The 23608-nt window shown below is 34.0% G+C and overlaps 3 protein-coding genes and 1 long non-coding RNA gene across 8 annotated transcripts in view; 1 reads left to right on the top strand and 3 right to left on the bottom strand.

Moving 5' to 3' along the window:
* Positions 1–11804, bottom strand: part of si:ch211-203k16.3 — a 37865-nt gene extending 26061 nt beyond the window's left edge. Inside the window, exons 1-3 of one of the 3 annotated variants that reach the window (XM_087298894.1) lie at positions 11515–11804; positions 10238–10448; positions 807–927 (exon numbers count right to left, since the gene is read on the bottom strand). The gene's annotated coding sequence lies outside the window, so the exon portion shown is untranslated. The remainder of the gene's footprint in view (positions 1–806; positions 928–10237; positions 10449–11514) is intronic. The other 2 variants (XM_087298896.1, XM_087298895.1) reach the window with 2 other exon arrangements.
* Positions 1–23608, bottom strand: part of LOC147839443 (uncharacterized) — an 837962-nt gene that overhangs the window by 233557 nt on the left and 580797 nt on the right. The gene's annotated exons all lie outside the window — the stretch shown is intronic.
* The window catches only part of efr3bb (EFR3 homolog Bb (S. cerevisiae)), a 1037141-nt gene that overhangs the window by 946441 nt on the left and 67092 nt on the right, over positions 1–23608 (bottom strand). The gene's annotated exons all lie outside the window — the stretch shown is intronic.
* On the top strand, positions 10486–20935 carry pomcb (proopiomelanocortin b). Of its 3 annotated transcripts, XM_087296214.1 has the most exons (4): positions 10486–10546; positions 15635–15757; positions 19303–19864; positions 20081–20403. In XM_087296214.1, the coding sequence occupies exons 2-3, from the start codon at positions 15635–15637 to the stop codon at positions 19825–19827; spliced, it is 648 nt and encodes a 215-aa protein (XP_087152340.1). In that variant the 5' UTR covers positions 10486–10546; the 3' UTR covers positions 19828–19864; positions 20081–20403.

Below are 23608 nucleotides of genomic sequence, written 5' to 3'. Positions count from 1 at the left end.
CCATCAAAATAATATAAAAATATTGACATCAACCTGGCTATTACAATCCATATAAATATCATTTATCAAATCTCCCAATAATCTCTGTTTAGACACTAGTAATTACTGGGTTCCACACAAACGATTAGTGTTGGGTCAACATGAAGGAATTAAGTTAAATTATTAGTTTTTGCAAATTAAAGTGGATTGAACGTAAAACAATTAAGTTGTCTCAAAAAACCCTCAAGAACTGTGTTGTTTCAGCTCACGTTAAATAAGTTGTTTGAACAAACAGCAAACATCTTTTTTTAGAGTGTAAATATTGCTGGAAATTGAAAAAAGACAACATAGAATCTGTCATTTTATTCAGCAAGAAACACCACCTCCTCAAGTCCCTGCAAAGAATTAAACACAGGCAAAACACAATATACAAGAAGTGCCTTGAATATCTGACCCGACCAATCAATGCCAAACCATCTAAAAGTGCAGCAGATCCACTGAACACACCAAAGCACATTACAGAGCAAAGCCTGAGAGCCACTGAACGCAGAATGAATCACATTGATAAAGCACTCAACGTCCTCGAAGTGACATTTTGATGAGAAGCATGAAATCTGAGCATACATGTGTTTGTTTGTTTGTTTGTTTGGAGGGCATTTGATTTACACGAACCTCATGCATCACAACGTCTCACCTGAGAGGCTCTGCTAACTACATACAAAGCTCTTGACGCACTGATACACTGCATACGCCACTCACTTTCCCTTAAAGATGACACCAGCGGCGATTACGCAGTAAAACTCTACAGGGACATAGTTGATCATTACCTGTTTCAGGCGTCTTGTTTGTCTTCTGGGGAAATGCAGACGTTTGCTGCCATTCTCTCTCACTCTCTCTTTCTTTCTACACCCCGATGTGTTGCAGGATGGGAATCTTGTCCTGGTAATCCTGTGTAATTGGATTTATGATTAGAAAAGAAAGAAAGGAGAGACGATCTACAGCCACTGACTCGACATGCTGAATCACGCCACGTGGACAGACAATTATACAGACTGTAAAAAATGACTATTGCTGCTTCTTCAAACTACTTCATTAAAATGAGCTAAATGTTGTCCTAACTAGAGCTGCACAATATATCGACATCGCAATGTGCACATCCGCAATAGTCACATAACAGGATCTGCAATGTCAGGTCTGGATTACAGTTGAGCAGGACTTAAAATAGGGATGCAACGATTATAAATTTTGGTTGTACGATTACAGTCTAAGAATTCACGGTTTTACAGTTATCTCGATTATTTGCATTAATTGATTTCAAAACCCCACTAGCTTATAACTAGTTTAAAATTGTTTTAAATTTCGTTTTTTGTAGTTTGGGTCCAACTAAATATTTGCTGCTGTTCTAATTGTTTAAATTCATTTAATTGAATATACTAAAATCAGCAAATATTATCGATGCATTTATAGGTTAAAATTGCTCATTTAATGTGTTTTTGGTCATTATCAATGCACCGGCAAAAATACAACCAGCGGTGAAACTATCACGCCACTGCTGCTTTAACGACACTCATGCTCGTGCTGAAGCACTGCTTCTGCGTGCAGTATGAAAACTCTAATCTGTTAAACTTTCAGCACTCTCTCCGAAAACACTCGGTTAATCTCGGCTGGTATTCGCCACATGATCGCTCTCATCAGCGCCATTATTTGTAACTTTAAGTGGGTTTGCAAATCTGTGTACTTTCCATTGCTTCTTCCTCAAACTTTAGCCGTTTGCAATTCCTGCAGTCACAAAAGCCCCCTGTCATCTCAACTAGGTGCGCCTGAAAATCATGAGCGTGTTGTGTCACCTGTGCGTCCCTCCATTGGAAATAATGAACTTGCACGAGCTTGCCTTGGTTAATAGCCTCAGTTATAGTTAATCTAGTGTGCGTGGTTATTAATCTTGGTGTACAGACTAGCGCACAGTTGGCATCATTTTGTTTAGTTGCTGCAGTTTTATTCCATGCAGAAACGTGGTGTTGAGAAGCCTGTACGATTAATTAACTTTGATGAAATAAATCGCGGTTAAAAGTGAAACCAGTTAATCCTCGCATCCCTAACTTAAAAACACACCTGATTGTGGTGTAATATCAAAGTTTAACCATCAAGTTACCCAAATATGTATAGTTTGCATGTGTTTTTAGGCCTGTGTATACGTCAAGCCAGTTTAAAGTTTAGTCACTTCAAGTGTCACTGGCCTATGAACATTTCCTGCTTGTTGTCAAATCATTTAATTACTGTAACAAGAGGCAACTCAATCATTACTTACTGTTAAAACAGCTACCATAACATTATTTATCAATATGTAGGCCTTTAAGATTCTTGGAAGCTGTGGAAATCAAAAATGTAATACTGGCAATAAAGTAAGACCATTGTTATTTTTTACATCCCTTAAAATGGTTTATACAGTCTTATTTATTTTACATTTAATTATTTAAACTGTTAGACTCTCTTAAAAGCCATAAAGCCTTTATTTATTTTTACTAAAGTAATTATTTTATTTTAAGTAACTTTTTATTTACTGTATTAATCATAGCTTGTGATTTGGTTTATTACATTTAGTGCAGATGCACTCCTCTACAAAATCATCCTATTTTCATCCAAATTCATGCTGAAATTATTCATTCATTTCAAATAGATCTATATACAGTTGAAGTCAGAATTATTAGCCTCCTTCGAATTTTTTTCTTCTTTTTAAAATATTTTCCAAATTATGTTTAAAAGAGCAAGGAAATTTTCACAGTATGCCTGATAATATTTATTCTTCTAGAGAAAGTCTTTTTTTATTTCGGCTAGAATAAAAGAAGTTTTAAATTTTTTAAACTTCATTTTAGGGAGAAAATTATTACTCCCTTTAAGCTATATTTTTTGTCAATAAAAAAACCATCATTATACAATAACTTGCCCAATTACCCCAACCTGCCTAGGGTTAACCTAATTACCCTGGTTAAGCCTTTAAATGTCACTGTAAGCTGTATAGAAGTGTTGTGAAAAATATCAAGTAAAATATTATTTGCTGTCATCATGACAAAGATCAAATAAATCAGTTATTAGAAATTAGTTATTAAAACTATTATGTTTAGAAATGGGTTGAAAAAAATTGTCTTTCTGTTAAACAGAAATTGGGGAAATATAAACAAGTGGTCTACAGATTCAGGGGGGCTAATAATTCTGACTTCAACTGTATATTATATATAATATATACTTCCTGGATTCAGGTATTGGGTAGGTTTAGGGATATGCAGAACATTAATACAATACTCGGGCTTTTAGTCAGCTATGTGAATTGTTTTTCTCAAAATATGCACTATTTGCAGATATTTGCTTCATTTTCTATTCAATTATGAGATTTAAATATTGCATTTTAGTGACAATTCAAGCACTGTTTTTAGCTGGATTGGTTTGTTGGGTGGTCATCATAACCACACTTTTAGATGTACTAAAAATATTTCCTAAATATTCAGAATAAAGAAAAATTTTAAATACTTATTTTTTAAATACAAATTCATTACATCATATATTATTAGAAAAAAAAATACTAACCTATTGTCATTTTTAGGCAAATAACAAACTGGCCAGCACATTCAACTTTGCTCAGTCAGAATTTGGCTATTTGAATAATAAAAAAAATAAAGATAATAATAATAAAAGAGGTTCATGATTTGTCTAGCCTCTTTTTGTGTTAAAAAGTACATTTGAAAACTCATAGATATTAACAGACAAAATAGTATTCAAATCAATTAAATATGGACGGCTTCTAGTCATTTTGAGTTTTAAGATAAAGGCCCAAGATTTAAAATAAAAGTTATTTGTAAAATGTTTTCTCTATTTAAAAACAACATGTATATATAGTATTGTATTTCATTGTATTGTCCTGATTTTCTTAGGTGGTGTCAGACTTTTGAGCATAAGTTGAAAGTGATGTAGTGATGTGTGATGAGGTGTGTTGTGTGTGTACAGCCCTCTAGAGGCTGTTCTTTTACACAGAGACGACACACATCTTCTTAACTTCTTTACTTTAGACAGAAACCCAAATATAATAAATTATATGGCACTTTATAATACAGCTCATTTAAAGCACTTCTCTAATTACAAAGGTCTAAAATATTTAGTTTTTAAAATTATGATTTAATTTATTTTAAATTATTAATGCAAAATATTTGTTTTAATATTTTTTGCATTATCATTTATATTATCTTTTCTAAAATACGCCTATATAGTTTTCATAAATGTATTTTGTGTGTATTATTAATTTTTTTGCTTAAAACAACTTGTTGGTATAAAAAATAATTGCTTCTCTAATTACTAAAGTCTAAAATTATTATTAAAAACATATTATATTTTTTCCATTATTATTGCAACATATTTTTTATTAATATTTGAAATTGTTTTCATTATTGTTTTATTTCATTGTTGTTTTTTGCATTATCATTTGTGTTAATTTCCTTGTAGATATACATATATAGTTTTTACGAATAAATTTGGCATGTATTATTATTTTTATACAGTATTTTATTTTATTTATTTATTGTTACTTTAAAGTAAAAAAATATATATAAAAACAACTTGTTAATAAAAAAAAATCTAAGCATTATTTCAAATTTCACCAAAGGTCAAATTTCATTATTATTGCATTATATTTTCATTAATATTTTGTATTAATTCCTTTTTAAATAGTGCCCATATATTTTTTATAAACATACATGTATTATTATTATTACTACATGTATTATTATTATTGTTTATTATTTATTTCATAGAATACATTTTTATTGAGTCATTCTTTAGCTTTATATTTTGTCATTTTAGATACACTAAAGAAAAAAAAGAAAAAAACAAGTTTTAAAATTTGTAATTTTTTAATTATTATACTTTTTAAAACTATTATTAAATATGTTTGTATTAAAAATGTTCAATTGTTTTTATTTTTAGTTTAGCATTATCATTTGTATTTATTTCTTTGTAAATACGCCTACATAATTTATAGATTTTGAATAAAATATTTTATATTTTGTATTATATGTATTGTTATAACTTATTTTGCATACTATGGATCCTTTTTTTTGCAGTAATTTATTTAAAGTTTTTGCTTTATATATTTTAGATAAAATAAAGAAATAAGAAACGACTAGTTCACTGTAAAAGTTTAGGCAACTCAAACCGTTTGAGGAAACCGATTGCAACAAACCCTTTAAGTTCAAAAATGAATCCCAATGAGTACTGTGAACTTAATCCATTTGAGTAAACAAAGCAATTTGAGCACAGTAAAAGCCAATAAATAAAGAGAACTCAAACTGTACAACTCAATAAGTTAAGGCAACTTAAACCGTTTGAGGATATCGATTGCCGATTTGAGTTAAACTAATCTATGAGTAATGTGAACTTACACCATTTAAGTTGAAGTAATGAGCTATTTAATTAACTCATTACCTTCAACAGTTCAACATTTTTTTTGAATGAGTAGAATTAACTTTCAGTCAATTTCAAGTTAACTACACTCATTTCATTTGATAAAGTTGACTGTTGGGTTTTACAGGTCTGATAAAAAATACAGTTTTATTTATTTCAGATCAGTTAACCTTTTATTTAATATTTATTCAATATAGGACATTCATTTATTTTCTTTTACACCCTGCTACAGTGCAAGCAATTATATTATTTACAATGTAAACTGAGCTTACATTTGAATTTTTTATCCTCTTTTGTTTTCAAACGTGAAGCATCCCAGACCTTGAAAAACTGCATTAATGCCATATCTTTTTTTCCTGAATGAGAGGCGCTGTCGTTTTACTGACGTTTCTTTAAGCACATTATCAGGAGCGTTTGAGAGTGAAAAGAGAATAATTGATTTATGAGGAGTTTCCAAGACAACACAATGTTACCTTTCCTCTTGTGGTAATTACATTTGCTGTTGATGAGCCTGGAGGCAATAACGACCTTCATTAACAAAAGAATCCACGAATAGATGAGAAACAAAGATACAATATTTTTTGTCTTCAGCTTAAGATATAAAGGACTGATGGAGGGAGCGGCATGGTGGCTCTGTGGTTAGCACTGCCACAGCAAAAAGGTCACTCGTTTGAGTCCAGGCTGGGCCAGTTGGCGAAATAAGAGACTAAGCTGAAGGAAAATGCATGAATGAAAAAACGAGGTCTGATGGATCTGCATGTGTTAAACCATATGACAGGAAATCAGTGGCGTGAATTACGCCATTCAGAGACTATGCACAATAAACACTTCTTTAACACACACCTGACAATTTACAGATTTTGGGCTTTTCGTTAAGTGTTTTTTGTCTTAAGATTTCAATGACAATACATATTTTTAAGGAACATTTTCTCAAAATAAGTAGGGGAGAGCGGGGACGACAGTAAAGTGGGAAGGAAGTAACAAATCGATTTTTTCAAAGCTCTGACAACATTTGCTTTCCAGGCTATAACAGCACATTCAGCATGCAACCCTTGATGGAGCTGCCAAATATCAGCTCATTTCAGGAATCTGTCCCGCGATTAGGTCTGAATTTCAGTTTTTACTGTAAGTGCAGAAAGTAAGTTATTTTCTATAATTAAGTCTTCTCTCTTTATGCGTCACAGTAATGATTATTCGACAGGTTATTTAGTGCAGTAACACATCCTTAAGCAATCTCTGAGTTTTTCAGGTTTAAATGGCAAGAGTTCCTGTGCGGACGAACGTAACACTGTTTTTTATGTCCCACTGCTACCTTATTTTTCACTTCCACATTAGAGTTTTCAGTGTTTTGATTAATATGTTTATAAGATTAATGCATATTGCCAATGATAATAAAAAATAGTCAAAATTTGTGACATGTTGCATTGATTGATTGCTTCTGAAACATTTGATGAAAGGGAAATTTAAAATGAAAATGCAGTTTACACTATTATTTTGTAAAAATAAAGGACAAAATATGCTTGCAGTGAACATTAACAAGGTCATAGTCAGATATGTTTAAAATAAACAAGATTAAGCCTGTGAATCTAGCAAATATTGTTGTGTTACTTTTGTCTCTACTGATGGGGTCAGTAACATTGTGCGTAACAATGGAATAATGTGCAATTTATGCTTAGTCAAATTATTTTGAAGTTGATTCATTCGTTTTCCTTCAGCTTTGACTTCATTCCACTGTGGCAACCTCTGAAACAAACCACTAACTATTCTAACATATGTTTTACACAGCGACTGCCCTTCCAGCCACAACCCAGTACTGGGACACACCCATACACTTTCATTCGCGTCAATTTACTTTATCCAATTCACCAATAGCGCATGTCTTTTGACTATGGGGGAAACCGAAGTACCTGGAGGAAACCCATACCAACATGGGGAGAACATGCAAACTCCATACAGAAAAGGCAACTGGCCCAGCCAGGACTTACAACAGCAACCTTCTTGCTGTGAGGCGAAAGTGCTTACCACTGAGACATCCACCATAAGCAAACTCTTTAAAGTGTTTTCTTTTGTCCTAATCTTTTTAAAGGCTCTTCTCCCATTGAGTCTTACATCTCCACTTCAGCAGGCCTTAAATACACCAAACTGTGAAATTTCATTTATGTCTTCATAATAGTTTTTTCATAAAAAAAAAAAAAAAAAAAAAATATATATATATATATATATATATATATATATATATATATATATATATATATATATATATATATATACAGTATTCATAAAAAAAAAAAAATATATATATATATATATATATATATATATATATATATATATATATATATATATATATATATATATATACAGTATATATATATATTTTTTTAGAAACATGAAAAAACTATTATGAAGATATAAATGAAATTTCACAGTTTGGTGTATTTAAGGCCTATATATATATATATATATATATATATATATATATATATATATATATATATATATATATATATATATATATATATATATATATATATATATATATATGTATATATATATATATGTATATATATATATATATATATATATATATATATATATATATATATATATATATATATATATATATATATATTTATTTATTTATTTATTTTTATTTTTGTCTTCAGTTCATCATATTATGCCATATTTTTTTTAATTTGATTTTTATTAATTAATATTTTATTCAACAAACAATCTTGTGAACTGTATTTTCTTCTACGGCTGTTTAATTACATTTTTTTTAATGGAGTAAATAAAACAATACTCCCAAAACTATACCTCTAATACGCCCTCTGTAAAAAACACAAAACTTAAATAAAGATTTTAGTTTTTTTTTTTTTTTTTGATCCTGACTTCATACACTTTTCAGATTAGTGTGCTAGAAATAAGACCATATTTAATTCATTAATGCATTATTTGCATATTTAGACATGACATTTCAAAAACTTGCAATACAAAAAAGTTTCCACTTCAATTTAATCAATCAACTGTGGAAGTATGATGATAAATATTATTATTTCATGTTTTTATTCTATTCATAACTATTATATCAACTTTGTGTAATAATGTACTGAAGTTTTTATTTATTAGTTCTCTCATGTGAGTTGGGTTATATATAAAAAAGTAAGTAAATAAATAAATAAGCTTATGTGGTTCATATTTATAGAGTGCATCCGGAAAGTAGTGCTTTACTTTTTCCATTTGTCTTTATGTTACAGCCTTATTCCAAAATAGATTAAATTAATTTATTTCCTTAAAATTCTACAAACAAAACCCCATAATGAGAATGTGAAAAAAGATTTTATGAAATTGTTGCAAATTTATTAAAAATAAAAAAGCTGAAAAATCACATGTACAGAAGCATTAACAGCCTTTGCTTAATACTTTGTTGATGCACCTTTGGCCGCAATTACATCCTCAAGTCTGTTGAATATGATGCCAAAAGCTTGGCACACCTGTCTTTGGGAATTTTTGCCCATTCCTCTTTGCAGTACCTCTCAATCTCTATCAGGTTGGATGGGTAGTGACGGTGTTCAGCCATTTTCAGATCTCTCCAGAGATGTTCAATAGGATTTAGGTCTGGGCTCTGGCTGGGCCATTCAGTGGCATTCAAAGAGTTGTTGTGGAGCCACTACATTGATATTTTGGCAGCGTGCTTTGGGTCATTATCCTGCTGCATTCATCTTTCCCTCTATCCTGACTAGTCTTTTAGTTCCTGCAGTCGAAAAAACATCCCCACAGCATGATGCTGCCATGCTTCACTGTAGGGATGGTATTAGCCTGGGTATGAGCGGTGCCTGGTTTTCTCCAAACATAACGCCATTAGCCATTAGTTAAATTTTATTCTCATCTGACCAAAGAATTTTGTTTCTTATGGTCTGAGAGTCCTTCAGATGCCTTTTGGCAAATTCCAGGCGGGGAGTGGCTTCCGTCTGGCCACTCAACCATACAGGTCTGATTGGTGGATTGCTGCACAGATGGTTGTTCTTCTGTAAGGTTCTCCTCTCTCCACAGAAGAATGCTGGAGCTCAGACAGAGTGAACATCGGTTTATTGATTACCTCCCTGACTAAGGACCTTCTCCCCAGATCACTCAGCTTAGATGGCCAGCCAGCTCTAATAAGAGTTCTGGTGGTTAAACATCTTCCACTTTCGCATGATGGAGGCCGCTGTGCTCAGTGGAACTTTTAGAGCAGCAGAAACTTTTCTGTAACCTTCCCCAGCCTTGTGCCTCGAGACAATCCTGTCTCTGAGATCTGCAGACAATTCCTTTGTCTTCATGCTTGGTTTGTGCTTTGACATGCACTGTCAACCCTGGGACCTTAGACAGGTGTATGCCTTTTCAAATAATGTCCAATCAACTGAATTGACCACAGGTGAACTCCAATTAAGCTGCTGAAACATCTCAAGAATGATCAGTGGACACAGAATGTACCTGAGCTCAATTTAGAGCTTCACGCCAAAGGCTGTGAACATTGATGTACATGTGATTTTTCAGGTTTTTATTTTTAATAAATTTGCAACCATTTCAAAAACTCTTTTTTCACATTGTCATTATGGGGTATGGTGTGTAGAATTTTGAGGAAATAAATGAATAAATATATGATATAACAAAAGCTTATTGATTTATTTGACTCTTTATTTGGGTTTTTTCTGCTGCTAGAAGATCATAATTTCTATATATATTTATTTATTTTTTTTTTTATGTATATCTGCATTACATCTGCTGTGATGTTTTAAATGACAAATTAAAGGAAACTTGTAATTAAAACCTGCAGTGTCTTGTATTAACTTCCAGCATTAGTTCACAGTGTCTGAAACAGCATGAAAACACACAGCAGCAGTGGATCCATCATTCACCCGAGTCTTCCAGTGTCAGAAAAGATGAGCGGCCAGTCTGAAAGCTTTGTTTCTGATCAGTAATTTTACCCCGTTGCATCAGAGCCACCTGATCATCTCCAGCCTGGAGGGTTTGCCAGACACCTGTGAGTATATAAGAAGCAGAGCTCATTCAGAAAACAGCGGAGAAGCACAGACACACACACACACAGCGCAGAACAACTCACACTCATTCAACAAAGGTAAGAGTCATTCTATTCATATTAAGTCATATTAACAGCTGATTCCCTGAACACTGCCGCATTTGCTTGTAAAGTATATGAATTATATTTATTTATTCTTTTTTTACGGCTTTTAAAATGAGCTCTTTTTTTTAAAGCTATGTGACTTAAAGTGAATTAAATAGTGGAGTTTTCTAAACATCCTCATTAAATTTAATTAAAATGGCATCTTAAGAAAAGATTTAAAACCTCTAGTAACAAAGCTTTAGATCATGACAGATAATGAATAATAAATGCATCTTATTTATTCATTAGAAAAAAACTGTAAGGTTTACTGTTGTATTGTATGTAAACTTTCTTTTCCTTAAATTAAGTAATACCAATATTGGTTTATTATTTTATTTTATTAAACTGTAATTTTATACAACCATGTATGTACATTCAAAAGTTTGGATATTTTCTGTAATAATTCTTATTAATATAACTATAATTAATCATTTACATTTGTATTATTATTATTATTATTATTATTATTATTATTATTATTATTATTATTAGGTATGTCTTTTCCAAATAAAGTATACTTTTGTACACGTTTTAATATAGATAATAAATATAATAATATTTTATTAACTTTAACATTACTAGTATAAACAATGAACTGTTTATAACTGAGAGTGTGTGTTGGTGTAATTTATATATAATAGGACTTTTTATTTAGTATTAATTCTTATATATATATATATATATATATATATATATATATATATATATATATATGAGCAATATGACATGAGTAGCAGTGCGATGTGGCTGTTTTTCGGCACTGGTGGGAGGCGTGCGTTGGCACCAGTGATACAGCCACATTGCACTGCTACTTGTACCATATTGCGTTTTTACAACAGTACGACAGCATAATTGTGTGTATAAAATAGTACATCAAACACGGAGATAGTCAAAATCCTTTCGTAAGAGGAACTACTTTCTACCACTTATTATGCGGTCTCTGTCGCCATCTTGTGGCGGAATGTCAACCGTCACTTTCTTTGGTCTGCTCAGACATTATGATGGCGGCCGATGCACTGAATCCGATGCTCAGAAATTATAAATATTTAAAAATAGCCACTATCCTTATAATAGACTGCATAGTTGCAATCTGAACAACTACATTCTCGATTAAGAACGCCTCAAAAATACCTTATGTAGCCCAACAGCTGCAATATTTGTCCTACTGTACAGTATCCTCTGCTTGTCATTGTGTGTGGGCGAAGTAATACACAAGGGTGAAGAGACGGTAAGAGTGCTGTTATTTGCAGAATATCACATGGCTATCAGCCAATCAGATTCAAGAACCAGACAAAACTGTTGTTTAAACAGTATCTATATATATATATATTTTTTTAATTTATTTATTACATGTAACAAATATATTTTTTATTTTTGTTTTATTTTTTTACATATTTATAAGTACGTTAATGCATGCTCCTAAAAAGTTTTATAGATTTATTTATGGGAAATTCAAAAATATATGTATTATTAAATTCGAAAATATTTAATGTATTTTTATACAAATTTAAAAATATAGATAATGAATATAATAATTATAACAATTTCTGAACATTAACATATGATATATACACAGAAACATTAAACTTTTCATAAATTAATTATGAATAGTTGAAGTCAGAATTATTAGCCTCCCTGTTCATATTTCTAAACATAATGATTTTAATAAACTAAATTATTATTTAATTAACTTATTTCTAATAACTGATTTATTTTATCTTTGTAATGATGACAGCACATAATATATGACTAGATATTTTTTTTAAAATAATACTAGTATATTCAGCTTAAAGTGACATTTAAAGGCTTAACTAGGTTAATTAGGCAGGTTAGGGTAATTAGGCAAATCATTGTATAATGATGGTTTGTTGTGTAGACTATCTAAAGAAAATATTGCCTGAGTGGGATAATAATTTAGACCTTTTAATGGTTTTAGGGAATTAAAAAAATGCTCTTCTTTTAGCTGAAATAAAACAAGGGGCGAGGCAGTGGCGCAGTAGGTAGTGCTGTCGCCTCACAGCAAGAAGGTCACTGGTTCGAACCTCGGCTCAGTTGGCGTTTCTGTGTGGAGTTTGCATGTTCTCCCTGCCTGCGTGGGTTTCCTCCGGGTGCTCCGGTTTTCACCACTGTCCAAAGACACGCAGTACAGGTGAATTGGGTAGGCTAAATTGTCCATAGTGTATGAGTGTGTGTGTGAATGTGTGTGTGGATGTTTCCCAGAGATGGGTTGCGGCTGGAAGGGCATCCGCTGCGTAAAAACTTGCTGGATAAGTTGGCGGTTCATTCTGCTGTGGTAACCCCGGATTAATAAAGGGACTAAGCCGACAAGAAAATGAATGAATGAATGAATAAAACAATTAAGACCTTTTCCAGAAGAAAAAATATTAGCAGAAAGAAACATGCTGAAGTATTGTAATTGTAATTTCTGAAGGGGGGTGGGGAGAAATCAAAAGAAGATGCTAAAGTGGACGCGATGCAAAACCAGAGTGACTCATCAAACAACATCACCAACACAAAACCCCACTTTCAATAACTGCATCCACTCTAATTTATAAGGAATATTCATAGAGCCTACCCTCCCCTGTCAACTGCGTAACACATACCAGGATCTTCAGAGGCTTTAAACTGAATTTTGATCAGATCTGACTCATCATTCAGTCTGATAAACGATACTTCTGTATTTTCATGGTCAATCTCAGTAATGAGCGTCTAAACCTGCAGGACTAGAGAAGCTGTTTAGTGAAGAGCGTTCATTTCAGTGCACGTCTTTCATCCCTCATACAAAACTGCTGCTGTCGTCACACTGTGATATTAATGGAGCACTTCTTTCTTCACAGACCTGTGTGTATATATGTGTGTGTGTGTGTGTGTGTGTGTTAGGATGTCATCAGAAAAAAAAAGAGTTAATCATTTGAACACCAGGTAAAATCAATACAGTAGATAAAAGTTAATAAGTTCATTTAAAAACCAACTAAAAACAGTCACACTGTACAAGAAGCTTCATTAGTAAATGATAGTATTTACAAACATGAACTAATTATAAACAATACTTGTAGAGCATTTATCCCATTCAAACGCCTTCGTGTGTTTTTACCCACGAGGGGAGTGTGCGGGAATGCGACCGGCGCCTCCATGGCTGCAGGAATAGTTGGCTGCCCTCACTCATCGGATTGTATCCCCTGTTCCCATCCCCTGTGTCAATGTTGTGTCTTGCCGGTGTGCTTATGCTAGTGGGCTGTTTTTTTTTCTTTCTCCCCGTTCTCACTTTGCTCTATTTAAGAGCAAGGTTAGAGGTTTTTTTAGCCTAACTCTCCAGATGTATCTTACTTCTAAATGCTATCTCCTGTGACCCATCATCCCCTGAAAATTGTGATGTTTGTGTATGGTCGGGGGGGTTCAATTTCACTATACGAAAGTATAGTGTTAGCAAATGCATTAACTAGCACAACCATATTGTTAAGTGTTAGCTAAAAAAAAACAAAAAAAAAACACATTCATGCATATATACACTTACCGGCACTTTATTAGGTACACTTTACTAATACCGGGTTGGACCCTCTTTTGCATTCAGAACTGCCAGGCACGTGTACACATAGGGCTCAACCTGTGCAGTACACATGCACTTTTTAGTCTTGGATAAAAGACTAGGATACTGGAAATATTCCTCATAGATATTGGTCCATATCGACATGATAGCATCACACAGTTGCTGCAGAATTATCGGCTGCACAGGGTAGAGTTAGGACGATTCTAAGGGCCCATACATTTAGGGGTCCCAGAGACATTATCAAGGGCCTGGCGCAACCGACCAACATCCCCACCCTCCCACTATTCACTTTCATCCGCGATCATCGTAAACTAACCCCTACCGAGGGCTCGTGGTTGCCACCGGCGCCCCTGATGGCAGGGATCACCAAACTTGTTCCTGGAGGTCCAGTGTCCTGCAGATTTTAGCTCCATCCCTAATCAAACACACCTGAACAAGCTAATCAAGATCTTAGTGGGTATACCTGAACAACCCAGGCGGGTGTGTTGAGGCAAGTTGGAGCTAAACCGTGCAGGGCACCGGACCTCCAGAACCGAGACTGGTGACCCCTGCTGTATAGTATAGTTAATGCCACACGGACTGTAAAGTATTTTACATTAGTAGTTCATTTTGAAATAAAAATTTCTAAATGTTCGTTAAGAGTTAAATTTTTTTGCTGGAGGAAACAGCTGTGCTGATGAGGTGAACGCAGAGAAAACCCGACTGCTCCTCCGTGACATTGAGATACAAGTGATACAAGGTTATCTATATCAAAGAACTGCAAATAAACAGTTATTATAGCAATTTATTGATAAACACACCTCGTTGTACTCTTGCTGTCCACGGCTGATCAAATAAAAAACAAACATGTGGAGGAGCCGAATTCTGCAGCCGTTTTTATATCAAATTTAAAGGGGACTGAGGCGATAATTAAGTGTACAGTTTTTGAGCTAATCACAAAAGTTTTAGTGGGGCTGATTAGAAGCCCCCCTAAAATAGGCCTAGCAACGCCCAAGCTCTCACCATTAGTTTGCTACGAGAAAATGATGCACAAAAAAGCCCTGCCCCCGACTCAATTTTCGGTTTCAGTTTTTTAAGTACATCAACATACTGACAATAAATATCTCAGTGACTTCCGGTTCACACAAACTTTGCGCAACACTTGCAGTTCTTACAGTAATCATTTAACTGAGCATGTATTAAAATAAATATATTTCTTACCCTGATCACCTGCAGTGTCTCCTACAGTCAGGTTCAACCTAAAGCTCAGTTTCTCCTGCCCACACGTCGTCATTGTGCCAGACATGATGACGAGAACATGCGACTCATTCAGCACAATCAAATCAAAGGCCATTCAAGTCAGACGCCCTGATAATGAAACTCGTCCTTGACGTTATATATGTGATCTCAGTATGAGCTCTTTGGCTTGTGTTCCCATTGTGAGTCATGCCAATGATACCTGAAGCATGGAGCAAGTGATGAGGTCTTTTCTTGTCTGACTTGTTTTTTTTCCCCAGATGTTCTGTCCGTCTTGGCTTTTGGCTGCAGCGGTCTTGTGTTTTCACAGCCCACATGTAGACGGTGGCAGATGCTCGGGTTTGATAGACTGCATGGACCTTGAATCCAATGAGCACAAACTGGTAAGATGCATTTAAGGGAATGAATAACCAAATTTCAACACAGAATGATATACATAATATAGGTAACAATATCCACTAATATAGGTGGATTTTATTGATGGATTAGTTAATGTTGAACTATGAATAATAAATGCTTTAAAAAACATTATTCGTACTTACAGATACAAGGTGCGGCGGTAAATTACTGCATGACAGCTTCTAAAATTGTCCAAGAGGCATCCCCTTTTTGCCCAGTAGGCCTACCTTGTGTTTTATTTGCTAATTTAAGCTATTTTAAAAGATAAATATAATGCATAAAACTACACATTATGTATAATACTTCATTATGCTTATACGTCTGATAAGCTTTTATATTAATGGACAATGCACAGATATTCACAATGTTTTTACACTACATTATTTAGGTTAGGTTAAACTCTATTTGTCCCCGAGAGGAAATTTGTCTTGGGCAAAAAAGGTGCTACAACATTGTCTAAACAGACAGTAAAAATAAATAAAACAAAACAATTAAGAACAAACAGTTAAGAACATACATTGTTTACAGAATAAGACCCTATATAAGTATAAATATATAAAACACAGAACCCAGGTTTGAATCTACCAAGCTTAGCTTACAATGTTTGCCATGTTTACATTGATGTACTTACGTTAAATCTACATGCCAAAATATCAGAAATGACAACAGAGTGTTAAGATGTATTTAATGTCAGTTTTAATGTTATTCATTAAAGGAATTATTTGACAGATTTTATTCATTCATTTTCCTTCGTCTTTTTCTCTGGTTTATCACAGTGGAATGAACCGCCACTTGACAGATTTCTGTATTTAAAATTTTAGGGGGTTTGTGTACTGTGTTTTATATTTGGTAAAATAATTTCTATTTGCATCTTTAGTGATTTTTAACCAACTAGTCTTGTCTCAACGGGTGGATTTAGAGGTTTTTGCAAAAAAGCAGACGTGGATTTAGCTGGTTTTGACGTAAAAGAAAATCTACCTTGTAAAAAACAAGAGAATTGTCTAAAGTGACATTTTTGAAAAGAAGTTATTTTATTTACTAGATAATATACTTATAATTTCATATAAAATTAAACCTCTAAACCTTATTATAGGAGCCTGATAGAAAATGCTGATTTACAAGAAAAGAGGCCTGATGGATAAAGAGGGTTTTGCATCTGAACTCTTCATATATAGATGACCACCTTAATCAATTATAGACAAGAATGTACTGCCTACTAATTTCTTACGGGCCTCATAAGGAAACCTAATTTTGCCCAAAGCTTTTTCAATAACTTATTTTTGTGTACTGTATATCACAGGCTTATCTCACGTCAATCCAAATACCTAGATATTAATAAGAGCTAACTGTTTCTATTGGTACACCATTTAAAGATGTAATTGTCTTTTTTGAATCTAAAACCAATTTTAAATCCTGCAACATACACTGTAGTACCAGAAAAGCATTCTGAAAATACTGTACAGCTTGGTTTAAGAAGTGTGTAGCTGTATATATTACAGTATCATCTGCATACAGGTGTATTTTAGCGGAGTCTATTCGATGACCTAAATCGTTAATGTAGATAGAAAATAACAACAGAGATAAAACAGATCCCTGAGGAACCCAGTGTTGACGTGAAGAAAGAATTAATTATAATTTTCAGCAGTCACACATTGAGTGTGTTCTGAAAAACTATTTTCATTAGAGCAGAATGACTAAAACCTAAAAGCCTAAGTCTCTGTAACATTAGTTTATGATCTACAGAGTCAACAGCTTTGGAACTTGTGGCTTATGCTCAACAGTAGCTGCATTTGTTAAAAATAGTCAAATATTTCATATTTTAAAACATGTTTTATTTCAGGATCATTGCTCTAGCTATCTAAAGAAATTAGAAAAAAAATATTAAAACTTTTATGTTTAAAAATGTATTGAAAAAAAAAACGTATCTCCAATAAAAAAGCACTTTGGATATTTCACAAGATATAAAGAGACCTTTTTATCAATGGAAAAATTTTTCATGAAACCATTGATGATAAAAACTCACCCTCATGTTATTCCAAACCCCGGAGATGTTTGTTCATCTTCTGAAAACAAGATATTTAGGATGAAATCAGAGTGCTCCTTCATCCTCCATAGACAGCGAGGGTCCTGACAAGTCCAGAAAAGGAATTAGAAACATTGCTAAAACAGTCATGTCACTTCAGTGGTTCAACTGTAATCACACGAAGCTCCAAGAACACTTTTAAGCACCCAAAAAAACTGTTAAATTACTGTTTGCCAATGTCTTGTTGAGCTGCTTACTTTAATGACAATACGTTGTACTGCCCGTAGTTAAAAAAATACAAATAAATCACAAAATTCCCCTTTACCTGTTTTACAACCTGGGTGTTTTTGGATCTTCTTTTACATTTGACAAGGTTTTTTAAATCATTTTCCGGACTTTAAGCATCTCAAAACAAAACCCAGGCTCATTGCGGATACGTACCCATGTCTACATTTCTGAGGACAGTGAAATGCTTAATCGGAGGTACGTCTCCTTGCAGTTTTTGTTTTTGCAAATCCACCAGAGGCCGCTGTCTATGCTTTTTGATAATCTCAAATGTCTCTCGTGCATCCTCTTCTTGCATAAATTCACCAGAGGGCGCAATATATACTTCAGTCGACTAGGCCGGCTTGCTGTCAACTGACCCACCCACCCCTATCCATAAACCCAACCGATAGTGTTTTCAAAAGCAATCTAGATCAAGAAAATCTGCTTCGGCTGTGTGATATCACCACACTTTAGCCTGTTGTTTATTTATTTGCTTTTGTTTTACCTGATTTCTGGAAACATTCTTTGCCAGACTCGAACCCTATCGTCCCCGTCAACTCAGCTTTGCGTCCCAAGTCCGCTAACATACACGCTGAGCTACTGTTTCAATTGGATGACTGTTTCAATTGGATGTATGTCACAATATTGGACAAAAGGACAATCTAAATTCCATTAAATGGTGACTTTTAAGGGGACATTTCATGCAAAAATCTATTTTATAAGGGATTTAAACACAGTTGTGTGGAAATAATGGAAGAATATAACCAGATTATAATGGTAGAAAAATTTATTAATTACATTTTTTAGAATCACACTCGATAAAAACAGTCACTTTGATTGACATTCTCTTTTTGCAGATGTTATGCGAGGACGAAAGCCCCGCCCACAAGTGACAATCTCTCCCTAATTAGCATAGACAGCCCCGAGTAAGAACCAAGAAGCGTCCATCATTAGTTTTTAATTGGCCACTATGCTGATATACAGGCGTTTATACCTCCACCTCCTTGTGAAAAGAGAGCCCAATCTCATTTGAATTTAAAGCGACAGTCATTATAAGGGCTCAATTTGACTCCAAATCCAAATGGGGCATTTTCAAAGAATTATAAACATTATTTCTGTGTTATTTTGAGCTGAAATGTCACATACACACTCTAGGGACATCAAAGACTTATTTTAAAACTTGTAAAAAGGGGCATAATAGGACCCCTTTAACTCTTGCTCTCTATCCTGACTCCACAGCAGTGTCTCAGAAAGTGCAGATCGGACCAAGAATCTTCCAGAAACATCAGAGTTTCTTCATCTGAACATCAGAGCAGTGAAGAACAGGTAGAGGAGCAGAGTCTGAGCTTGGGTTTGCTTTTATCAGCTCTGTCTCCCGACTCCATCGAGCTCCAAAACCCCACGGCAGAAGCTCCTCACGGGGACGAGAGGCGGTCATACTCCATGGAGCACTTCAGATGGGGCAAACCCATGGGCCGCAAACGCAGACCGGTAAAAGTGTTGAGCAACGGGGCTCTGGAAGAAGAGCCGGAGGAGTCGGAGGAGAGCGTCCGTGTGGAACGAGGACAGAGCGGCACCCTGGAGGTTCAACACAGGAACAACGTCAAAAACAACGGGAAGTATCGCATGACCCACTTCCGCTGGAATGCACCACCAGACAAACGATACGGAGGACTCATGAGGCCGTATTTAGACGAATCCCACAAACCCCTGATCACACTCATACGAAACGCCATCGGCAATGGACAGCAGTTCACAGATTAAGCTAAAGGAGGAGAGAATTGACGTAATGACATTTTTAGTCCCACTTTATATTAAGTGACCTTAACTAATATACTTACATTGAAATTAGTAATGCGTTACACTTTAATTCACCCTTAAAAATACCCAAACCACCAAACCTGTCCCTAACCCTACCCGTATCCCACCTCAGGAGCACAAGAAGTGTTCTGCAATACATTATGAACACGTTAAGTACATTTTATTTATTTTTTGATGTAAGTACATAGTAGTTAAGGCCACTTAATATAAAGTAAGACCAAATTTTTAATTAACTAAATTCTTAATTTAAAAAAAAAACTTTGTTGGAATCAAATTGACAGGTCATGAAACCTGAATGTCCTATAAATACAATACAATACAATTAAAGAAAACAAACACTGGCTATGAACACTCATTAACTGATATATACGGTTGCTTGAGATTCACAGTACTGCTGTATTGATCACCTCTGGGATTTAAAATAAGAGGATTTTCAGATATACTGGCTATTTGTCTATCCGAGTTAGTTTTACTGTAATATACTGTATATGAAATGCATTAAAATGGATTTGCAATGTCTTCAGCTGTGGATTTGTGTGTTTGGATGCAGATTTGACATTTTAATACATGCTTCGTTAGACAGACAGCTATGGTATCAAAACACAGAACAATTCATTGTCTGCATTTTTCCTTCCAGCTTTCAAGAGGAAAGCCTCAGATGGATGCAGATTCAACAACTTGACTTTAACCACTTGCCAGTTTGTCTGAAACTGATTAATCCTGAAAATGTTTAGGGTTTTTTTCATCAACATTTTTCAAATCTTCTTTTGTCCATGGCTGTGCGTGAAAATCCCAGTAGATCAGCGGTTTCTGAAAAACTCAGACCAGCCTGTCTGGCATCAACAATCATGTCACGTTCAAAGTCACTTAAATCACCTTTCTTTCCCATTCTGATGCTCGGTTTAAACTGCAGCAGATCGTCTTGACCATGTCTAAATGCCTAAATGCATTGAGTTGCTGCCATGTGATTGGCTGATAAGAAATTTGCATTAGCCAGCAGTTGGATAGGTGTACCTAATAAAGTGGCCGGCGAACGTATGTCTTAAAATAAGAGTGCAAAACGCTCCAGTGTGCATGTATCTGTGTTTGCACTTGGTGAACTGCGATGAAGAGTGGTAACCCAAATGACCTACATGGCCAATCATGCGAACACAATGTCTAATCAGCAGTGTTTAAAAAAACAGTGCTTAAATGTAAGCAGAAAATGGGACGTTTTAAATATTTCAAGTTTTACAATTGGTCGATACTTTGACTATCCTGCATGACAGGAACTATTTGACTCATACACTACATGGTTGAGTGTAAATGTGCCAAACTGTTTAATGTATAGTACTTGGAATGCCAGCAGCTAGCTCTCTGCAGCTCTCACATGGTCGCCCACTGAAGCCAAGCAGGGCTTCGCCCGCTCAGTACCTGGATTGGAGACCACATGGGAAAGCTAGGTTGCTTCTGAAAGTGATGTTAGTGACAAAAGCACTCAACCTGCGGTTTGTGTGAGTACTAATGCCCCAGTATTTTGATGGGGACTCTACACTGCTCAGTGAGCACCGTCATTCAGATGAGACTCTCTGTGGTCGTGAAAAGTCCCAGGATGTCCTTTTAAACATATAAAATAGTAGGTTTAAAACAAATTTGCCCACTGGCCTCTGTCCATCATGGCCTCCTAACAACCCCATATCATAATTGGCTTCATCACTCTTTCTCCTCTCCACCAATCAGCTGGTGTGTGGTTTGGTGCAATAGCTGCTGTCGCATCATCCAGGTGGATGCTGCACACTGGTGATGGATGAGAAGATTCCCCCCCCAAAAAATGTGTGAAGCACTCTGAGTGTTTAGAAAAACTGCTACATAAATGTAAGGAATTATTATTATTATTAGTGTCTCTGCAACATGGCAACAATAACATAGCTCATGGAAGCTTTGTCTTTTTCTTTACAAATGCTTTTTGGCGGTGTTCTGTTAATATTTCCACTAGTTAGTAAAATAGGATTGGATTGATGTATTTTAGGCATGTCAGGATCAGTGTAGGATGGCATAAATGTTGTTTGTTAGACTTTGAGAACCATCTGTGCAAAAGACCAACAACAAATTGTATCAAAAATGATTTATTGTCAACTTTTTTGCCATTTTAAACCACATACAAACCATGTGGAAATCTTTCATCCAGACAAAACATAATACGTAGAAAAATTTGTTAATGCTACATGACATACAGTAACAGAGCACTGCGTTTCAAGACTCGTTCAGTAATTCTGACCAGAAATGAACATCCTCACAACCATGACATCCATTACTAAAACTACAACGCTGAAGAAATGTGAGATGCATTTACAGAACTATAAACTCTGATTAATTTGAAGGAACTACTTTTTGATTACAGCAGTGTTCAGGGGTAAAGACTATTGACTATGTCCATATGTGTGTATTTTTGGTTATTTATGAATTTGTGTCATCAGTTTTAACACAGCCTCACGTTATCAGCTATCAAAAGCTAAATTTAACACTAAAACCTACTTCATGCCGCCAACTAAGGATGAGATAAATATTATGTTGAGAGAATCTTCTAGAAGAGCACAGCAGTTCATGGCACTGTAAAAATACACATACAAAAACTGTTCGCGCACACACAACAGGACTATATGCACAGCATCTAAATGTCTGAAAGATGAATCAATGAAATGCATCACCTCGATATTTAGAAGAAAACATGAGCAAAATAGAAAATTTTAAATCTACAGGGTTTAATTCTTTGTCAAATAATAATAATAATAATATAGTCTTATTTATTCTCAAATAAAAGTGAATATGGGTCAAAGACGAGACATAAAAGTTTGGTTTCTGCATCAAATTATATCTATGAAAGTGATTTTATATACATGGAAATGAAATTAAAAAGTGACAATTTAAATTTAAATAACTTCTGTGGAAATGTCAAAATAGTGTTCTGTTGTCATTTAGAGTAACAGATGTATTTATATATATATATATATATATATATATATATATATATATATATATATATAAAAAAAAAAAAATCTGACCTGTACTTATTAAAATAAAGGAATAGATGATAATCGCAAGTTTAACTATATGCAAATAATAAAACAAGATACACACACACACATACATACATACAATATATATACATACAATACAATATATATATATATATATATACATACAATATATATATATATATATACATACAATATATATATATATATATATATATATATATATATATATTATACACACACACACACACACACACACACACACACACACACACACACACACACACACACACACACACACACACACACACACACACACACACACACACACACACACACACATACATACATACATACATACAGTTGAATTTAGAATTATCAGCCCCTGTGAATTATTAGCCCCCGTTTATTTTTTTCATAATTTCTATTTAATGGAGAGAAGATTGTTTCAACACATTTCTAATCATCATAGTTTTAATAACTCGTTTTTTAATACCTGATTTATTTTATCTTTTTCATGATGACAGTAAATAATATTTGACTATATATTTTTAAGACACTTCTATACAGCTTAAAGTGACATTAAAAGGCTTAACTAGGTTAATTAGGTTAACTAGGCAGGTTTGGGTTATTAGGCAAGTTATTGTATAATGATGGTTTGTTCTGTAGACTATTGAAAAATATAAAGCTTAAATAGGCTAATAATTTTC

Source organism: Danio rerio, chromosome 20, assembly GCF_052040795.2.
Source record: "Danio rerio strain M-AB ecotype USA chromosome 20, GRCz13ab, whole genome shotgun sequence".
NCBI lineage: Eukaryota > Metazoa > Chordata > Actinopteri > Cypriniformes > Danionidae > Danio > Danio rerio.
The sequence above is the reverse complement of the archived record's forward strand: the minus strand, read 5'-3'. Positions and strand labels throughout refer to the sequence as shown.

What these genes read in the sequence shown, in the direction of transcription:
- pomcb (XM_087296213.1), top strand. Translation starts at nt 15,635, where the DNA reads ATGTTCTGTCCGTCTTGGCTTTTGGCTGCAGCGGTCTTGTGTTTTCAC. An exon ending in AATCCAATGAGCACAAACTG is followed by an intron (nt 15,758 to 19,302) that starts GTAAGATGCATT and finishes CTGACTCCACAG; the next exon opens with CAGTGTCTCAGAAAGTGCAG.